An 18,535-nucleotide genomic window follows, 5' to 3' on the forward strand; every position below is an offset into this window, starting at 1 on the left:
AAAATAAAATCTTTTTACTTTTGCACACAAACAGGGCGTTGATTTAAAGTTTAGAATCCACATTGTCAACAGAATTTCTCCACTCATTTTAAGCTACAAGTGAGACAATATTAATACAGAATTATACACTGCTTTTGTTACCACTGGTAATATCTGTGCCTGTGACTTCTAAGTGTTAAATATATTGTACTTAAAATAATATAATAAAAACTAATTAAACAAGGTGCAGCCATATTGTCAACCAATGTCAGCACCCTTCCATTCTTCTTTTTTCTTTTTTGCCTTGTTTCTCCTCAGACATGGCTTCGCTGAACTTGAACGAGGGTTCGAGTGGTGGTGGTTCAGAACAGGACACCCTGGCCCCTCTCCCTCCATCCTCCAACCCCTGGCCCATGGGCGGCCAGCCTTTCCCTTACCCACCTTTCTCTTCAGCACCTCCTGGCTTCCCTCCGGGCTACTCTGACCCCTGTCACAGCTTCCACAGCGGCAGTGCCGGCAGCCAGCACAGTGAGGGTGAGTGTTCATGTTTGCACACAGCGATGTTCATGTGTTCACACAGTCCACCTGATTAGCTGATTACATACACAATTTTACACAATTGCCCCCTTTCCCCAAATGAAGGCAAGACATTTGGTGCCTGAAGTTTGCTTCTTCTGTCTTGCACTGCATCAATGAGGCCAATGTAGCTAGTGATTGATGCATATACATCACAAATTAGCATTATTCCAACTGCATGCATAAATCGTACACTTTACATTGTTAGGTCATTTGAAGTAGACTTCCTGGCATAGGGTGGTTGATATGACAGTATTTTAGTGCATCATTGTAAATTATGTTTCATCAGTCTTATTTAATTGGAATTAGTGCAGTGCAGTGTGTGAAACAATTAATAATTGCGTAAACATTATTGTACTCATTGTTGATAGTATTTTTTAAATATGGCACTACTGTCTGTTCCAGCTTATCACAGCTCAGAAAAACAAAATAACGTATTGTAAAAATGTTTTACAGTATTGTGATACTGTTTTTTGCCGTAACACCCTCCAATGCTTGCAATTTACTAATTAAGCTTCCATAACTTGATAGCTATATTAGTGTCATGACTCCAGTGCTAAACTAAAGTAGAAAAGTTTAGACACCAAACATATATTGACAGGTTAACTACATTTGGGGTAAAGGCAAACTAGTACTTTAAATAGTCATGATTAATTCTTGGAGGTCTGCCTTCCAGTACTGTTTTCAGCTAAATCGCTAACTAATCAAGGGCTAGACCTAAACTCAGGAAAACAGATGCTAATTTGTAGGGAGGATGGTAGACCAATATAAAACATCTGATGAAGGTGAGGTTAAGAGGCCATTTTAGACTAAACTTTTCATTAAAGAGTAAGTTATTACTCTTAATTACATTGCTCCAAGACATTATTTTGTTATACAGAAGCCTGCACTTCTTGTAATGGCAACACCAATGTTCATTTAAACCTAAGGCTCAAAGGAGAAAAGACATTTACTTAATTTGTCAATTTTTTGACAATTTTTTAAATGTCTTACTAAGCCTGGGAGGTATTATAGACAATAACAAGGGTTTTGCACCTTTTGCATATGACTTCATAACCACAAACAGCAATGCAAAGTTTTTGTCTCTGCACATTAATGGACTTCAGTGCTTTTCAACCCTGAACAAAAACTTTCTAGAACCATCCATATATATGCAGCGTGAAACACTTCTACTGTTTGGACATTCTTCACGTGGTTTTGTTTATAGTCTGATATACTTCAAAGTCAAGAAATCCACCATCCCATTACTCACTCATTTCATAAGCACTGCCATTGACACCGAACCTTATTTTGACAATACTTTCTAACTCTAATCTCTCCATTACGCTTGTAGCTGACTCATTCCACTCATAGATTTCCTTCACTTTAAAATAGTCTTTCTCATAATGTGTTGATTAGAAGTGGAGCACCTCAAATATGTTTGTAAAGAGAGCAGCAAGTACATGTGTGTGCCATTTTGTGTTTGATGGTAGTAAATTGAGCCTGGTGGAACAGAAAGAGTGCATTTGGAATGGTCTTGATTTAGCAGTGTCAGATTGCTCTACTTAGCTAGTGGTCAGATTTTTCTTTTTTTCTCTTTCAGAAAAATATTTGAACTTTGTCAGGTACATAGAATGGTCTTATTACATCAACATTAGGGTTGGAGAAAAAAAGACATAACATAGTATTGTGATACTTGGGGTAAGAAAATAGTATACTTTTTGTTCTTTCTGGTGAGTTTGGTGGTTGGAAGCATAGTGCAGGAGTTCCCAAACTTTTTCATGCCATGACCCCCATGCTGAGGTAGCGTTTGTCCCAAGACCCAATAAGCCATAAAACTGTCATGAAACTAAAAGTGCTTTTAGATGTTTTCTAACAACAGAAAATGATAAAATGATGGTGGTAAATTTGTCAGTATTTAGTCAGTATTAAAAATTAATAGTCCTATATCTTTTAATTATAATTACTTAGTTACAGATATGTAGAAGCCCTTTTGTCATCATTCAGTTCACAAAGGCAATTTAAAGCCAGAAACTGCCCTTTGTGCAAACATGAGCACTTTACAAGCGTGGTACAGAAACAGTGTTGGGCGTCTTTTCCACTGCAGGGCCGAACGTTTCTGAGAACGGAAGGTAACCGTTCCCGTGGTGGTTCCACACGGACATAGTTCGACATGAAACCCTTAAAAACCAGGCTCAACCCGATTTGTTCAGCACGGTTAGCTAACCGGTACCACAGAACCGTTTTGTGGGATGACGTAACGACGTTACTATTCGCTGATTGGTTCTATGCTTATGTCGCTGTTGTGCAACCGCATCCTGCTGCTTTAGCTCAAACTGAAAAAAACAACAAAAAACAAGTTCAGTTCGCTCAGACAGACGGCAAATAAATGAAAGCAGTGCACGATTTTAAACCTACCATTCAATAAATGTCAAAGCTTCAATCTAACACTAATTTCTTAATATTAAACGGTGTTGATAACAAGTAGAGAGTAGCTGGTTAGCGTTAGCTTAACTAGCATGCTGCCAGCTCTGCTCATTACAGAAACAGGTTCGACTCTGACTAACACAGGCTTTACTGACACAAGTTTATATTTTAATGACTCAGCTCTGAGTAAGCGAAGTCGAGCGGCTGACGTTAAAGGTACAGGAAGCCGAAATTAAACCTGTTCTCTGGTGCCTGGAGCTGGAACCTCCTAGCTAGCTAAGCTAATGCTAGGCGGCTTCTCTCTCTTAGCTAGGTTAGTTAACCTAACAGCATAGCTGAGGAAATCCAAACACGCCAGTGCAGGTTCGAGGTTTTAGTAACAGATGCTCAAATACTACTCGTTTAGATGATAAAGAAGAGAGCACGGAGAGAGAGACTGGAGTTGGAGTGACAATGGAATGGAACGGAATGTTTTGTGATAAGTGGTGTGGGCATGATTATTAGCCCATTAGCAGTTAGCCACGCGTTTATGTGTTTTCTCGGGTATTTCCTGGTTCTGATTTAGCGGTACAACAGATGGAAACAGAAACTGTAACCGGTCTCACGAGTCCGGACCAGCGCGGAACGGCTTAACGCTAGCTAGTACGGCCATGAGAACCATTTGGCTCGACAGTGGAAAAGCGGCCTTTGTTCCCCCTCCTGACCAAAACTTCCTTTAGCTCTGCTTTCATGGAAAAGCAAAAAAATGTTGATGCAGCTTCCTTATGGCCCACAGTTTGAAAGCTACTGACACAGTGTGTAACACCTTTCACTTTTATTATATCAAAGAGATTAGGGTTCAGTTTCCTGTCCAGGCAGGGACACAATAAAATCTGTCATAGCAATCAGAATCCTTGAGCAAGACTCCTAACGTTCACTTTCCGTTGTATATGGCTCTGAATGAGAACGTGTCGAATATGTAATTGTTGGAAGAAGGTCTTCGAATGTTACTTTTTCTACTTCCTGTTTTCCTTCAGTATAAAAGACTGAAGTGAGATGAACAAAGTGTAAACTTTGCCTGCTTTATTTGGGTGATCAAATACACTGTAAAAGAATGTCCTGACATTAGGCTCAGGTTGGAGGTTGCTAGAGAGAGATTTGTTTTTTTTAGGTAGGGCCACTATGTAACTGTGCTATTCCCTCTGTTTCTGCTGGGCAATGGCAGGCTGATGGAGGAGGTAGTCCCACCGCTGGGGTGTCCGGTAAGGCAGCCTCCCTTCCTCTCATCCTTCTCTCTCTCTCATATGCTCATGCTTCCCACTGTAACTCAGGCATTGCTGTTACTTTGACATCTGGTTCACCTCATGTCTCTCTGTCTCTAAGCATGTTTTGCTGGTGTGCTGTTCTAGTAAAAATCTTTTGTCTTCAAAGAGATGGATGGCACTCTAACAAAGACATAAATACAAAGTTACAAAATTAAAACTGCTTTATGCTCTGCACTAAAATCATCTGGAAGGGTTTACATTTTGAGGAGTCACAGAATTTTTTTTTATTTATGGTGATCATTTTGTCATTTTCATAGTTTTCAAAAAACATGCTCTTTTTCAGTTGCTAATGTGCTTTGCCATTTTTTCGATGCTTCTTCAGGTTATATAGAGCCTTTACGTTTTTCTCTGAAACATAAATTTGAGTGTCCAGTCCTGCTCCTGGAGATTTACCACCCTGGAGGTTTCAGATTCAACACACCTGGCTCTATTATTCAGATGTCACTCAAAGCCTTTGTTACCTGGATCAGATGTGTTTGATTAGGGTTGGAGCTAAACTGTGCCAGGTGGTAAATCTCCAAGACAAGGATTGGACACCTCTGAAGTAGACACTCATCCAAAAACTTATGCCATGCAACAACGTTCCCTACTTCAGACCTCTACCTTCACTTAAAAAAGGTTACGTACTGGTAATGCATTCATATGACTAAATCTGCATTATTGAAGAATGTCTGGTCGAAACAACTTCAAACTGCTTTGGGAGCACTGGGACCATGGGTACTCTTTATGATCATCTGATCATCATTAACACAACTGTTCAAAATCACAATCAGCATAATGACAGCAAATCATACATCTGTATTTTTCCAAATATAGCTTTTGCTGATTTGTAATTCATGTGGTGATTACTGAACACTTACACACATAATTGGGAGATGGCAGGTCATGGAGAAATCCATGAAGAATAGTCAGGTTAATTCAGGAAAATTATTTGCAGTAAATTATTTGCAGTAAATTTGTCTTTTTTTTCACTCTTTTGCAGCAGTCTACACTCCAAATGTAATTTGCTCTGTTTGATCTAAATATAACTTACCATTAGACACTAGCATTGCAACTGTCTGAACTGTTAGTAATGATAATCAGGAATTGAATCACTGTCAGGCATTGCCGATCATTCAGAATGTTTTAAGAACAGGAAGTTAAAAACACTTTTCAGTTGTTCAGTCAAAGTCATGTAGGTGATTAACACTGAAAAGTATTTATGTGCAGGTTTGATATGTGCTTTTTTTCCCTCTCTTTCAGGCAGCCGCAGCAGCAGTTCCAACCCCAGTGCCGGGAGGAGCCAGCGACCCATGCCTCGGGAAAAAGATCGCAAGTCGACAGGCAGTGGCGGCAGCGAATCTGAAACAGGCACACGAGGAGGGGGTAGACGGGGCGAGCGCTCGGCCAGTCAGCTAAGCCACCGTAGCCATGCCCACTCCGGACACAGCAACACCCACTCTCACCGAAGCCGTGTGCCCTCCCACCACAGCCGTGCCTCCTTCTCCTATAGCCACGCATCCTTTTCCAAGCAAGGGCGCACCTCCTGTGCACACAGTGAACGGAGCCACGCCTCCTCTTATGGACCCCCGGGTTTGCCTCCTCCCTACAGTTTAGCCAGACTTGCACCTAAAGGGGCCATTAACAGCGGGCCCCCAGGGGCCCCGCCAGTCCGTGAGCTATCTTCTGTTCCCCCGGAGCTCACAGCTAGCCGACAGTCATTTCAGCATGCCATGGGCAATCCCTGCGAGTTTTTTGTGGACATAATGTGACCATGGGCCAGTGCCAAATTACAAACAAGAAAAGCAGTGCATGGTCCAATCATCCTCACTCTGTTCTGCCTCCGTGTTTTTTTGGTCTGTTCCATTAGTCTTGCTTTACGCCCACAGCAGCAAATGTGGTTCTACTGTGATTCATTTATTATTGGGGATTTGATTTGAGGTTTATATGGGCCATTTTAAGGATAATTGCACATAATGAGTTGAGGGCAAATTTAAACCAAAGTCAGAGGTCAGTAGAAATCAGTTATTTTGTTAAGGCTTGTCAAGGCGAAATCCAGTGAGAATGCTCCAAGAAAAAAATGTATTCCTTACCACTAGATAATATTCTTTAGATATCAGAAACAGTTCATCAGTACCTGAAAAGCAGTTTATATCTGCTTTCATTACCACCAGGAATGTCCTCCATTGTTGCAAGCTGCATTCAGGCTAACAGACTTGAAGACAATCAGGCATCACCCTCTGCTGGTCAGAAGCTGTCACCACATATTTCAAAACTCGAGGGGGCATAAAACGGTATTTGCTGAGCACTGAAATTAAGAATGCTTACTCATGCTTTCTTGCATTAGCTGCTTTTGTTTTGCACCAAGTATTTTTTTTATAATTTAACACTCAGAAGTATTCATGATGCTTAAAAATGATAGTTGTCTGTGCAAAACTATAAATGGTGAAAAGTCTGTGAAATTTAGATTTCTGATTAATTGGTTTCCTCTAATCACAGACCTCATTGATGTGTTATATCCACTGAGGCCATCTCAAACATTCTGTCCCTTTGGAATTACAGGGTAGACTCAAGAACCAGCACTTAATACATATATATTTTAAAAGTATGTTGCTTTTCTTACATAAGCTATACGACACTGCTAACAGCACTGCATACTCTCTTGCCCTTTTGTGCTAAGAATTATGTCAGTTCCTATGGGGCTGGTTACCTGGTTATAATAATGTCAACAAATGGAGGAACAATCTATGATGGCAAATAAAATGTTTGTTTTTGTCAGTGTCAAACAGAGCAGAATTAGTGGCTAAATGTGTGGAAGTTCTGTTCAAGTTAAGACTGAGACGTCTTTTTATGGGTACTTTACTGTGTGCGTTTGTACCATATCCAGCCTCTTCATGAAGTCAACAGCATCTGCTCATGATTTAAAGCAGCATTCTGTCAAAGTGGCACTTTTATAATAGCACCCTTTTTTAGTGTAAAACACTGTACATCTTCAGGTTTGTCTTATTTTTGTCCTGTGGAAAGACTGGGGAAAATGTGTTGTACATAATTCATTTTTACTGTATATATGAGAAATAGAAAATTGTATAAAAAGATATGTACAAAGGTTTGGGTCATACTTTTTTGTAAATTGATGTAAAATGCTAATTTGATTTAATGTGAGTGTGAATACAAATTTCAATTTCATTTGAAAGCAGTTTTGTAGCCCAGTTCTGTTGCTTTTTGTATTTCTCATTATGGCTCGTCAATGAATCATTGAATAAAAAGCAACATGACGTGTACTAATTAGTAACTCTACTACTAATTATAATTAATTAAGAACATCCAAGTTCATACCAGATACACCTGCCGGCCCAACTGAACTATTTCTGGGGGAAACAAAACCAAGCCATATGTCTTTGTAGTTGTTTATTAGTAAGATACATTTGTGACTGGAATGGTGACGATGTCTACACAACAACATACCTGATTAAATTAGTTTAACTGTAAACTGCCTTTGTGGAAAAGTTATGAGGACTCATACTGCATGCATGGATAACTCCTTACTCAGTATGTGTAACAAATGGGCATGTGACAAATGAGGATAAGATTTATTGACAATCCATATTCTGTTCTGAGATTATTTAGATTTTAATTCACATTTTTTTCCCAATGATACCACTAGGTATGTTCTCATCACACTTAAATACACATCTCTCTAATCATAAAAGAACAGCATCTGTCCTTGGTACTGTTCTGACTATATAAAGATGGTATACACAAAACATACACCAAAGAATGTAACGGGTATCTTAAGTCCTAATTCTGATCCAAGGTCAAGGTGTAATGTGAGCCTCCAAGTCAATACTATATTGTGGGAGACAAAGACTTAATACAGAAAAGGATTGTTTTAGTAGTGTTAATTACCTAAAAAACAGTAATTTGAACAAAACTACTCCACAGAGTCCAAATATGCACTAATAAGCAAAGTGCATGTATTTTGTGGTAAAACCTAATTCTGAGAACAAGTTATTTCCTTTGTGGTCAGCTGAAGAAAGCAGAAACAAACTATCTCTGCAATCTGAACGATTTAAAACCCCAATGCACTAGTACAAAACGCTACCACCTGCTTAATGAACATTCTCAATTCTCAAATAATAAAATTGTGCGTGTTTCTTTGAGGAAAGAGAAGTCCTAGGTGTTTTCAAAAATACTATATAAAAGTATTTGTACTCCAGTGATCCTCTAGCATTTCTCCCTGAGAGGTGGTTCAATGCTGTGTCCACTTGATGCTCTTCAGATCAATACCCTCCTGCACCATCTCCCACAAAGGACTGCAGGACAAACACCAGCACAATCATCAGAAGAGAAACTATACACTGTGCAATAACTTAAGATTGGGGTGACAGGCTTGGACTGTATGCCATAGCTTTTTATTAGCTATTTAATTCTAATCGGATTGCTACCAAGCTAATGTACAGTAAATATATTACCTCATCTCTCGTAGTCGTCTAACCTGTTGAATGCACTTCTCAGCTGTGTAGTCCACTTCCTCCTCTGTGGTAAAGCGCCCAATTCCAAACCTGCAAACAATGTCTGAAGTCAGCTAGCTAATAGTAATTACCAAAGTATAGTACAGATATACTGCAAAATGAATACCAACCTGATTGAAGAATGGGCCAGGTCCTCATCTGCTCCTATTGCCCTCAGTACATAGGAAGGCTCCAATGAAGCAGAGGTGCATGCACTACAAGAAAGGGATATTCTCAATAGCTGTCACAGGAAAGAAAGAATGAACAATCTCTGTAACTTCAATTTAAGAAATAACTAACCTCCCAGAGGATAGTGCAACATCCTTTAAAGCCATCAGCAGACTCTCACCCTCAACATAGGCAAATGATAAATTGATACATCCTAAAGCCCAATGAAAAAAACAGCATAAACTAATGTACAAGCAACATACATACTTGTAAAATTCATCAGTTCCTCAAGATGGCCCTTATTCATCAAATTTGTGTATGTTTTAATCTGACCGTAAATTGAGCACATTCAAGTTTCAGACAATTTTATTATCCATCAATTTCATCTTCTGCGTATCTGTATGATCAAACTCACGTCTAATAGGAGTGCGTGTAAATTTGACGGTAAACATTTAACAACCTAAAAAAAAAAATGCTTTATCTGCTATTAACTAACTAAATTATCAATATAATCTATAATATACTAATAATAAGTATAAAAATAGATAGGAACAGAACTATTAATAATTTGTCCACATGGCAATCCAGTACAAAAGGGGATATACTTATTTTACATGCCCATTGGTATAAACAAATACTTAAACTATTTCATGTTCCATATAAATACATTACAGTGTTGTTTTTGTTTGTTGTTGAGACACTGCCCATAAAATAAAAAATGCTAACCACAGCTAGTGTAGAAGCATCTTATACACTACAATAATACAGTATTTAAATATGATATTTTAGGAAAATAATCACACAATCACATCTCAAAAAAATATATGTACATGTTTCGCTTATTTCACATTTTGTTCTTTCCAGTCAATGTAATTTTAACACTATAAAGTTTGACCGGTTTGTAAAGAAGTGCCCTCACAGCTCGATCTCAAACCCCATGCATGAGCCTCTGAATGCTGTTGTTTTATCAGCTCCCTACCAAAGCATCTGCATGAATTACGGCGTACGTCATGTAAACTGTATGTAAATGATTACTAGTAGGCTGGCGCTTGATGTCATGCATTGAAGATTTATCACTCAAATTTCCGCCTTTTTCCACGTTGTAGAGAGGTTTCATGAATCAGACGGGGACTAGTTTGTGCATCATTAAAGGTGCTGTTTTTTACACTGAGAAACTGAATAAGGGCCAATATGTCTCACCGGGGTATCTCTGTTCTGGATCTCCATTCATCACAACATCTGGAATCTCAGACATTATCTTCTGCACAAGGCGATTAGCAAGCACAGACACTCGGGCATGGTCATACTGGAAAAAGGGGTTATTTATTTAGTTTTATATCATAAGATGATTTGTTACCAATTTTAGAAGCCTGCTAACAATGGCAAATCTTACACAACTAGGCTAGAAATATAATTCCTGAAAATATGTAAACAAATGCTTAAGAGTTATGCAAACCTTTATACACTTGGCATTAAAATGCATCCTGTATCTGGATGTTGTCTGTATACGCATTCAAAAGACAAGTGTAGCTGTGTGTAGCTTGAGTGCGCACTGTGACTGGATTTACACCGACTGCCTACTTCATTACAAGGTAAGTACACTTACCTTGTATCTACACGCTTTGTCCATTTTATCAGGTCCATTTACCATATAGGTGTGCTTTGTAATTCTACAGTTAAAGAATATAGTCCATCTGTTTCTCTGCATACTTTGTTAGCCCCCTTTTACCCTGTTCTTCAAAGCTCAGGATCCCCAAAGAGCAGGTATTATTTGGGTGGTGGATCATTCTCAGCACTGCAGTGACACTGACGTGGTAGTGGTGTGTTAGTATGTGTTGCACAAGGGCATCAGACACAGCAGTGCTGCTGGGGTTTTTAAACAGTGTCCATTCACTGTCCACTCTATCAAACCCACTTAGTGGATGTAAAGTCAAAGACAATAGTTCATGTGTTGCTGCACGGTTTGTGTTAATCATCCTCCATTGCTTCATGAGTGGTAACAGGATGCTGCCCACATGTGTTTAAAAACTCCAGCAGCACTGTTGTTTCTGATCTACTCATACCAGCATAACACACACTAACACGCCACCACCACATCAGTGTCACTGCAGTGCTGAGAATGATTCACACCTAAATAATACCTGCTATATGTTGGTCCTGTGTGGGTCCTGACCATTGAAGAACAGGATAAAAGGGGGCTAACAAAGTATGCAAAGAAACAGATGGACTACAGTGTGCAATTGTACAACTGCAAATCCTATATAGACAAATAAACAAGAAATACATGAATCATAAAATAAATGAGAGGAGAAACAAGGAGGTGTACTTTATGAAGTGGCTGGCACATGTGTGTGTGTGTCAGCGCAGAGTCCTGGTTTAATGAGCTGTTGCTCTCTAAAATGAGCCAATTCGTTTTGAATGTTGCTGTAAGGTGTGATATAACTGCAGTGGCCACACATCATCTACTACTTATTTATTGAGCAGAATTTACTCCTGTAAATTTTGCTGTTGAAAAATTATTTAGAAAAGTGTTGAAGTTTTTAGGTACACTACAGCCACCAATAAGTAATTCAGATGTTCTACCTCCATCTCTTGCTGGGCAAGCTCACAGGCAGCCCCCAGTCCCACAGCCAAGGGGGTGGGTACTGTGCCTGAGCGCAGCCCTCTCTCCTGTCCCCCTCCGCTCTGCAGCGGCTCGATGCGAACCCTTGGCCTCCTCCTTACATACAGAGCCCCGACACCTGGCAACAGCATTCAGACTCACAAACAGACACTCCTATGTATCCATCACATCATTTAAAAAACATGTTGGTATCAATATTGCCCAGAATGCTTACATTTTCTCTTCATCAAAGATTTACTGTCTTTAGATGAGCACTATTAACAAAAGGCATGTGATACCTTTGGGGCCATATATTTTGTGACCACTAATGGACATCAAATCCACTTTTAAGTCAGAGACATTGATGGGGATTTTTCCAATAGCTTGGGCTGCATCAGTGTGGAAGAACACATTCTTGGACCTACAGATGTGACCTATCAGAGAAAACATGAGAATATCAGGCCAATAAAGTGCCCTATTCTGAATGTTGTACAGCTAATTATAGCGTACAACTGAAAGTTGTGGAGAATTACCTATCTCTTCAATTGGCTGTTTGACTCCAATCTCATTGTTAACCATCATGATAGACACCAAGCTGGTATCTGGACGTATTGTTTCATCTAGTTGCTGAAAAAGCAGAATAAAGAGAGCAGTGAGAACCCACAATGTCATAATCTATCTCTGATTTTGAATAAGTTGAAGAATGAACTTGAAATGTGTCATGACAAGTGACATGCCCTACAGTCATGCTAAAAAGTAAGTACACCCCATAAAATGTTTCCCTTTTTGACGTGAACATCTTCAGTTAAGCTGTGCTAAAAAGTAAGTACACCCCATGAAATGTTTCCTTTTTTGTCATGTGAACATATCAGTATTTGATCTTCAGTTAAGCCATATGTATAGATAAATATTACAAAATAAAAACAAAAAACAAAACCGACAGCAGCATAAAAAACGATGATAAAAATGTTACAATTTAAGAACTGACACCTAAATTAAATAAATTATTGGTTTTATCTAACAACAATGTTTAAATAAAGACTGGGTATCTGTTTGTCGAAATATGCTGGAAAAGAGTAAACATTTTAAACAGTGTGTACCTACTTCTTACCTAAAATAGCATTGCCAGCACCAAAAACAGACACAAAGATCAAGGACATATCATTTGTTCTTCTTAGAGGCAATAAATCATACCTGGAGGTCAATTAGACCATTGCTTTTCACAGGTAGGTATGTTACTTCAAAGCCCTCAGACTCTAGGACACGACAGGAGTCCAGCACACACTTATGCTCGATCTGTGTGGTGATGACATGCTTCTTCTTGGCCTTATAGAAGCGGGCCACACCCTGGGGACAAGACAGAACGTTGTAAAATATAGTCATTCCCTGTCCCATGACTGTATTTGATACATTTAGCCTGTACTTGACTGTAATTCTTAAACAATATGCTGCTTTATGCATGTCCAAAATAACATTTAACCTCACGTCATACTCCTTCTCTTGCTAGAAAGTTAGAAAATACTTACTTTGATTGACATATTGTTGGACTCTGTGGCACCACTAGTAAACACAATTTCTCGTGGATCAGCCCCAATAAGATCTGCTACTTGCTGGAAGTGGAAATAAACAACGATGTTTACATAAGCAATGCATTTTTGGCTTAACCAAAATATTTTGCTTTGGACTGCATAAGCAAAGCACAGCTATTTATTCAAAACCAATGTAATGGTGAAACAAAGAAGTAAAGAAACTATTTGCAGAGATGGCCAACAAAAACAACCATTTCGGGATGCAATTAACTAACTTTTCTCGCTTTTTCCATTGCAGCCTCACTTTCCCACCCATAAGCATGTGTCCTAGAGTGTGGATTGCCATAGTAGTTCACTTGGTAAGGGAGCATAGCATCCAGAACTCTGGGATCCTGCAGAGGCAGAAATAAACAATATTGTACTTGAAAACAATGACAACCAAACATGACTCAGCTCCCAATCACGTTATAATCAGATGAGTTGCACAAGCCACCCAAGAGTACTGAAATGTTTTCTCTACTGACAGCAGACATTATTCCAACACTAAAATGTATCTGAGAAAAACCATATCTACCTGTATGAAAAAGTTTCTACTCTAACCGTTTAACATCTAATTCACACATTTTTGGTTTTAAGCAGAGGTGAGCAGAAATAATCGTAACTAGTTACATGTACTTAAGTAAAAAAAAAAAACAAAACATGGATTATGGGGAATATTTTGAAATAATACTTTTTCCAATACTCATGTAAATCTGAAAGTTATCTACTTTTTGACCTAAGTGACATTTTGGCCATTAACATTTAGTTACTAATTAATTTTTAAATGTTTAATTAATGTTTTTGGTGACAGCGCTGTACTGTTTTCAGGTTGCTCACAACTCTGATTTAGGGTTTAGCATTTTATTTCAGAACAATTGCATCAAAAACAATAGGCCATAACAATCTTACAGGGGTATTTCGGCCTAAAACTAGCATAAATGTTATTTGTTATGTTATGACGTATTCTGAAGTGTAGCAATTGCACCCCTGATGCACACTGGTTTTACAGAAACCCAATTAACAGTCCATCAACGTTCACTCAATACAACTGCACAATACCCACCATGCATTATGCAAACACATCCCACAACTACTGGGAATCCAGAGTACTCAACAAATCGTGATTACTGGCCATAGATCTAAAAGCTAATACATACACATCTGTGGTGCGAGCTAGCGTTAGTGATATTGGTCATCAAACTTCTGTTAAAAGAGAGAAAGAAAGAGCGACACAAAAAGAAAGAGAGATAAAAAAAGAAAGAGCGACAAAAAGAGAAAATCAAACAGCCCTCCTGAAAGTATCCATCTCATTTGTAGTCTTTCAAAATGTACTTCCACCTTGAATATACACCCCCACCAAAAGGGGGGTTCCTAGCCTTTAAACCAGGGTGTCTAGTTTTAGATACTATAGTGGCACTGTTTTAGGAGCTGAATAGGCATGTTTACAACAAATACAGCGAGGTTAAATTTTTCATTTCGGTCGGAGCGTCCCTCAAATTTCCTTTGCCGATAGATGCTGTATGTAATACGATGACCTGGTACTTTTTTTACTCCTTCTCAAGTTGTTTTCTGCTAGACTACTTTACTAACCTACCTCTGGTTTAAAAAAAATAGTTATGGCCATTACAGAAAATACATTACCATCGGTGTTGTTGCCTGAAAGTCCATGTACAGCGGTCGGAGCTCATCTTTCTCCAGCTCCCTACTTTTGATCACCTCTGTGGAGGCAGTATGAGTGACAAGTAAGTCATTCAAAAGCAGCAGTTTAGTCTTCACATATTCAATAAAACTGGTAAGTTAACAAACAGCTTCCTTCTCGTTGAAAACACTTTCAGCTTATGTCATTAAACAAAAGTCGAGAGGCTAGCTAACTGTTATCGAGCTAACTCAGGCTAGCGAGTTAGCAAGGTAGCTAGCAGAGGCTAGCAACAGCACGTTGAACAAATTGAAGTGCGTCATGAGGAGAGAGGAGATTACAGCTACCGCATGGCTTTTAAGGGATTTTCTAGTAAATTACTCCAGCTAGCTAGTTACCTCTATCTCTCTTCGAGGCACTGACAGAACTCTGCGGGTAATTCAGGCGAAGGCTTGAAGAAATCCCACGTATGGAGCTCAAAAGCGTCCTCGTAACGTTCTTGCTCATCATCATTAAGCAACGACTGGTTTATTCGCGACAGAAAAATTACAAGTGGGTTGTTAATAGTCACTCGCAGGAAATAAAGTTTCCCTGCAGCTAAGTACTGCCGTTATCCAAATAGCGCCAGCACAGAGCGCATGACACACTAAATTCGACTCGCTTCACCCAGAGCGCCCAGAGAGCGGCGCTTACACAAGACGCGACTGTACTGTGGACGGATAAACGCTGTCAACCGAAACTCTGACTGGTTACATGTTTGCATTGTAGGCGGGCTGATTTGACGTAAGCGAAATTCAGTGGTTCAAAATTCAAAAGGCGTGTCGTCTCAACCGGAAATCTGAAATATCAGCCAATAGAAATTTCACTTTTGATTAACAGACTGCGTTGCTCTATATAAGAGTCGCAGACTGTAGTAGACATGGATGATACCATTGATTTGCTTTCCGATCCTAAACTAAGTAATAGCTACCAAAGGTATTTACCCAACGATATTGATAGTTTTAAAAGCCTCCCCGGGTACAAATATGTACACAAAGGATTTCGTTGTGATGTCTATAGTCAAAATCAGTACGTGGACATACGAATATTTAAAAGCCTTTGAATTAATATTGAATACGTGCCTGTGTGTGTGCGAGGCAGCAGAGAGAAAAGGCTAGAAGAGAAGTAGTTTCTATCCTATACATTTATTTATAATAATAATATTTTCACTTTTTCAAAAAGACATTCACTTTCATAAAAAGACAGTGTACTCTTAGTCCTACTCTCATTGTGCATTTTATTAGGTTCCCTTAGCATATACAAGCACTCTGTAGATCTACAATTACTTTAGCCCATCTGTTTCTCTGTATACTTTGTTAGCCCCCTTTTAACCTGTTCTTCAATGGTCAGGACCTCCAAAGCACCACCACAAAGCAGGCATTGTTTGGGTGGTGGATCATTCTCGGCGCAGCAGTGATACTGACGTGGCGGTGGTGTGTTAGTGTGTGTTATGATGGTACTCCAGATGGTACTGGAGTTTTTAAACACCTCATCATCACTGCTGGATTGAAAATAGTCCACCAACTGAAAATATCCAGCCAGCAGCGTCCTGTGACCACTGATGAAGGACTAGAGGATGATTAACACCAACTGTGTAGCAACAGATGAGCTATCGTCTCTGACTTTACATCTGCAAGGTATATTCACAAACACAAAAAGCAGTGATTTATAAACCTACTTTGACCTGTATTTGAACAAAACAGTACAAATATTTGTCATGTTTTATTTTATCAACTTCACTGTTTTTTGTAAATAAAAAATAAATTCTAAAGTTGATGCCAGCAACACGTTCCAAAAAAGTTGGGGAATTTTAAATATGTGATGCAATTATGCTTGTATATAAAAGGAACATCCAGGAAAGGCCTAGACCTTTATGAGTTAGAGGTGGGTCGAGGCTCGCCACTTCCAAAAATCCAACAATCCAATCCAAAAATCCATTATTTTTAAAATAATAATGTGCTTCAGCTAGCGATTGCAAGGACTTTACATTTTTCACCCTCTACAGTGCATAATAATCAAAACATTCAGGAAAAACAGAGCTATCTCTGCGTGTAAAGGAAAATGTCAAAAACAACAAATGAATGCCTGTGAACTTTGACCCCTCAGAGCCAGCACTGCATCAAAAACCAGCATGCTTCTGTGATAGATATGATGCATGGGCTCAGAAATGCTTGTGAAAAATGGTTGTCAATAAACACCGTCTGTCACTGCATCCACAAACACAAGTTAAGGCTGTATTATGCACAGGGGAAGTCATATGTCAACAGCATCCAGAAACACTGTCGACTTCTCTGGACTCAAGCTCATCTGACCTTTCAGATTATTTATGGAAATATTGGACGTTGTGTTTTTGGGTCAATGGAGGCCATCCCGATTGTTACAAGTGTAAAGTTCAAAAACCAGGATCTGTCGCGGTGGGGGTGGGTGGGGGGTGGGTTAAATGGGTAATCTGCACATGTGTGAAGACAAATCAAGTCAAGGTTTATTTGCATATCGCTTTTTACAACAGGCGTTGTCGCAAAGCAGCTTTAAAAAATCTGGGTCCAAGCCCCCATAAGCAAGCCATGGCGACAAGGAATGGCGGCAAGGAAAGAGCAAGAGGAAGAAACCTTGAGAGGAACCAAAACTCAAAAGGGGAACCCATCCTCTTCTGGTCAACAACGGATAGCAACAATAACAAAAGAGCAATATGAACAGACAATGAGGTTTTAAAATTAGAGTAAATTATATACAGCAGGAAGCTCCATGGTGGTCAAACTGGTCCAGAAGGCGGGCGAGCAGTGGGCACCCAATCAAGGCAGATGAAGCAACAGCATCAGACTGCACAGGATGGGCAGTTGTTGTGAAGGCACCAGAACACATTTTGGAGCAACATATGCAGTCTTTTCGGTGCCGTCTTTTTTCAGGGACATCCATGCTTACTTCAACATGACAGTGACAGATCACATTCTGAATGTGTTACAACAGCATGGCTTGCAGTCCAGATCTGTCTTCTAATTAAAATAAAGACTAGTGCAATAGAACAATGGCAAATAATTCTGCTTTCAAAACAGGATCAATTGGTGTCTCCAATATCTTATATTACCAGTGTTGGTAAAAAGAAAAGTGATATAACACGGTGTTAAACATGCTCCTGTCCCAACTATTTTGGAATATGTTGCAGGCCTCAAATCTAGAATGAGCATATATTTACAAAAATGATGTTCATAAGGTGCAACATCAAACATTTTGTTTTTGTACTGTTTAAATTTAATGTACTGTTTAATACATGTCAAACAGAATTTACTAATCACTGCTTTTATTTGCATTTCACATGCTGTCCCAACATTTTTGGAATTGGGTTTGTATATATATTCTTTGGACAAAAACTATGGGCAATTTTTGTGCCTATGCATAGGCTGGAAAACAGTTTTCAAGATCTTGAGGACAAACAAATACACCTGCATGAGGATTAGGAAATATACCATCCTCCATTAAGCTTTGACTCTGGCACCAATTTGTGGTGGCTAGGTTATTGAACAAAAAAACAAAAAATCCAATCCAGTTCTTTAACAATCCAGTCTGAAATATCACAGAACTTAAGTAATGTAGGGTAAATATCAGGGAATAAAGTTAAATTCACCATTTTGCTATCTGTTCTACAAAGACAAGATTCAGGTCTGTACACTTGCAGTCTTAACATGTGCTTGCGCATTTTGCTAAATAAAGAAAAATGTCATGTAAATGTGCATTTTACAAGAACACAACTTGCAACTGTGGACATGCGT

At 39.1% G+C, this 18,535-nt stretch overlaps 2 protein-coding genes across 2 annotated transcripts in view; one reads left to right on the forward strand and one right to left on the reverse strand.

Moving 5' to 3' along the window:
• Positions 1–7,440, forward strand: part of dvl1b (dishevelled segment polarity protein 1b) — a 44,775-nt gene extending 37,335 nt beyond the window's left edge. The window contains exons 14-15 of the mRNA XM_036560066.1: positions 298–513; positions 5,508–7,440. Of these exons, the coding sequence (XP_036415959.1) occupies positions 298–513; positions 5,508–6,016 (725 nt within the window). The 3' untranslated portion in view covers positions 6,017–7,440. The remainder of the gene's footprint in view (positions 1–297; positions 514–5,507) is intronic.
• A 197-nt stretch (positions 7,441–7,637) lies between these two features.
• nfs1 (NFS1 cysteine desulfurase) lies at positions 7,638–15,459 on the reverse strand. The gene is made up of 13 exons (XM_036560067.1): positions 15,128–15,459; positions 14,735–14,811; positions 13,330–13,446; positions 13,052–13,135; positions 12,720–12,872; positions 12,059–12,152; positions 11,825–11,959; positions 11,507–11,664; positions 10,124–10,229; positions 9,056–9,137; positions 8,887–8,970; positions 8,717–8,806; positions 7,638–8,557 (listed from the first exon to the last, which is right to left on the reverse strand). The coding sequence occupies exons 1-13, from the start codon at positions 15,240–15,242 to the stop codon at positions 8,494–8,496; spliced, it is 1,359 nt and encodes a 452-aa protein (XP_036415960.1). The 5' UTR covers positions 15,243–15,459; the 3' UTR covers positions 7,638–8,493.
• Between the last annotated feature and the right edge of the window lie 3,076 nt (positions 15,460–18,535).

The sequence above is a fragment of the Colossoma macropomum genome, unplaced genomic scaffold (genome assembly GCF_904425465.1).
Source record: "Colossoma macropomum unplaced genomic scaffold, Colossoma_macropomum, whole genome shotgun sequence".
Lineage (NCBI taxonomy): Eukaryota > Metazoa > Chordata > Actinopteri > Characiformes > Serrasalmidae > Colossoma > Colossoma macropomum.

What these genes read in the sequence shown, in the direction of transcription:
- nfs1 (XM_036560067.1), bottom strand. Translation starts at nt 15,242, where the DNA reads ATGATGATGAGCAAGAACGTTACGAGGACGCTTTTGAGCTCCATACGT. An exon ending in CAATGGAAAAAGCGAGAAAA is followed by an intron (nt 13,136 to 13,329) that starts GTTAGTTAATTG and finishes TTCCACTTCCAG; the next exon opens with CAAGTAGCAGATCTTATTGG. An exon ending in AGACGACTACGAGAGATGAG is followed by an intron (nt 8,558 to 8,716) that starts GTAATATATTTA and finishes TTTGTCCTGCAG; the next exon opens with TCCTTTGTGGGAGATGGTGC.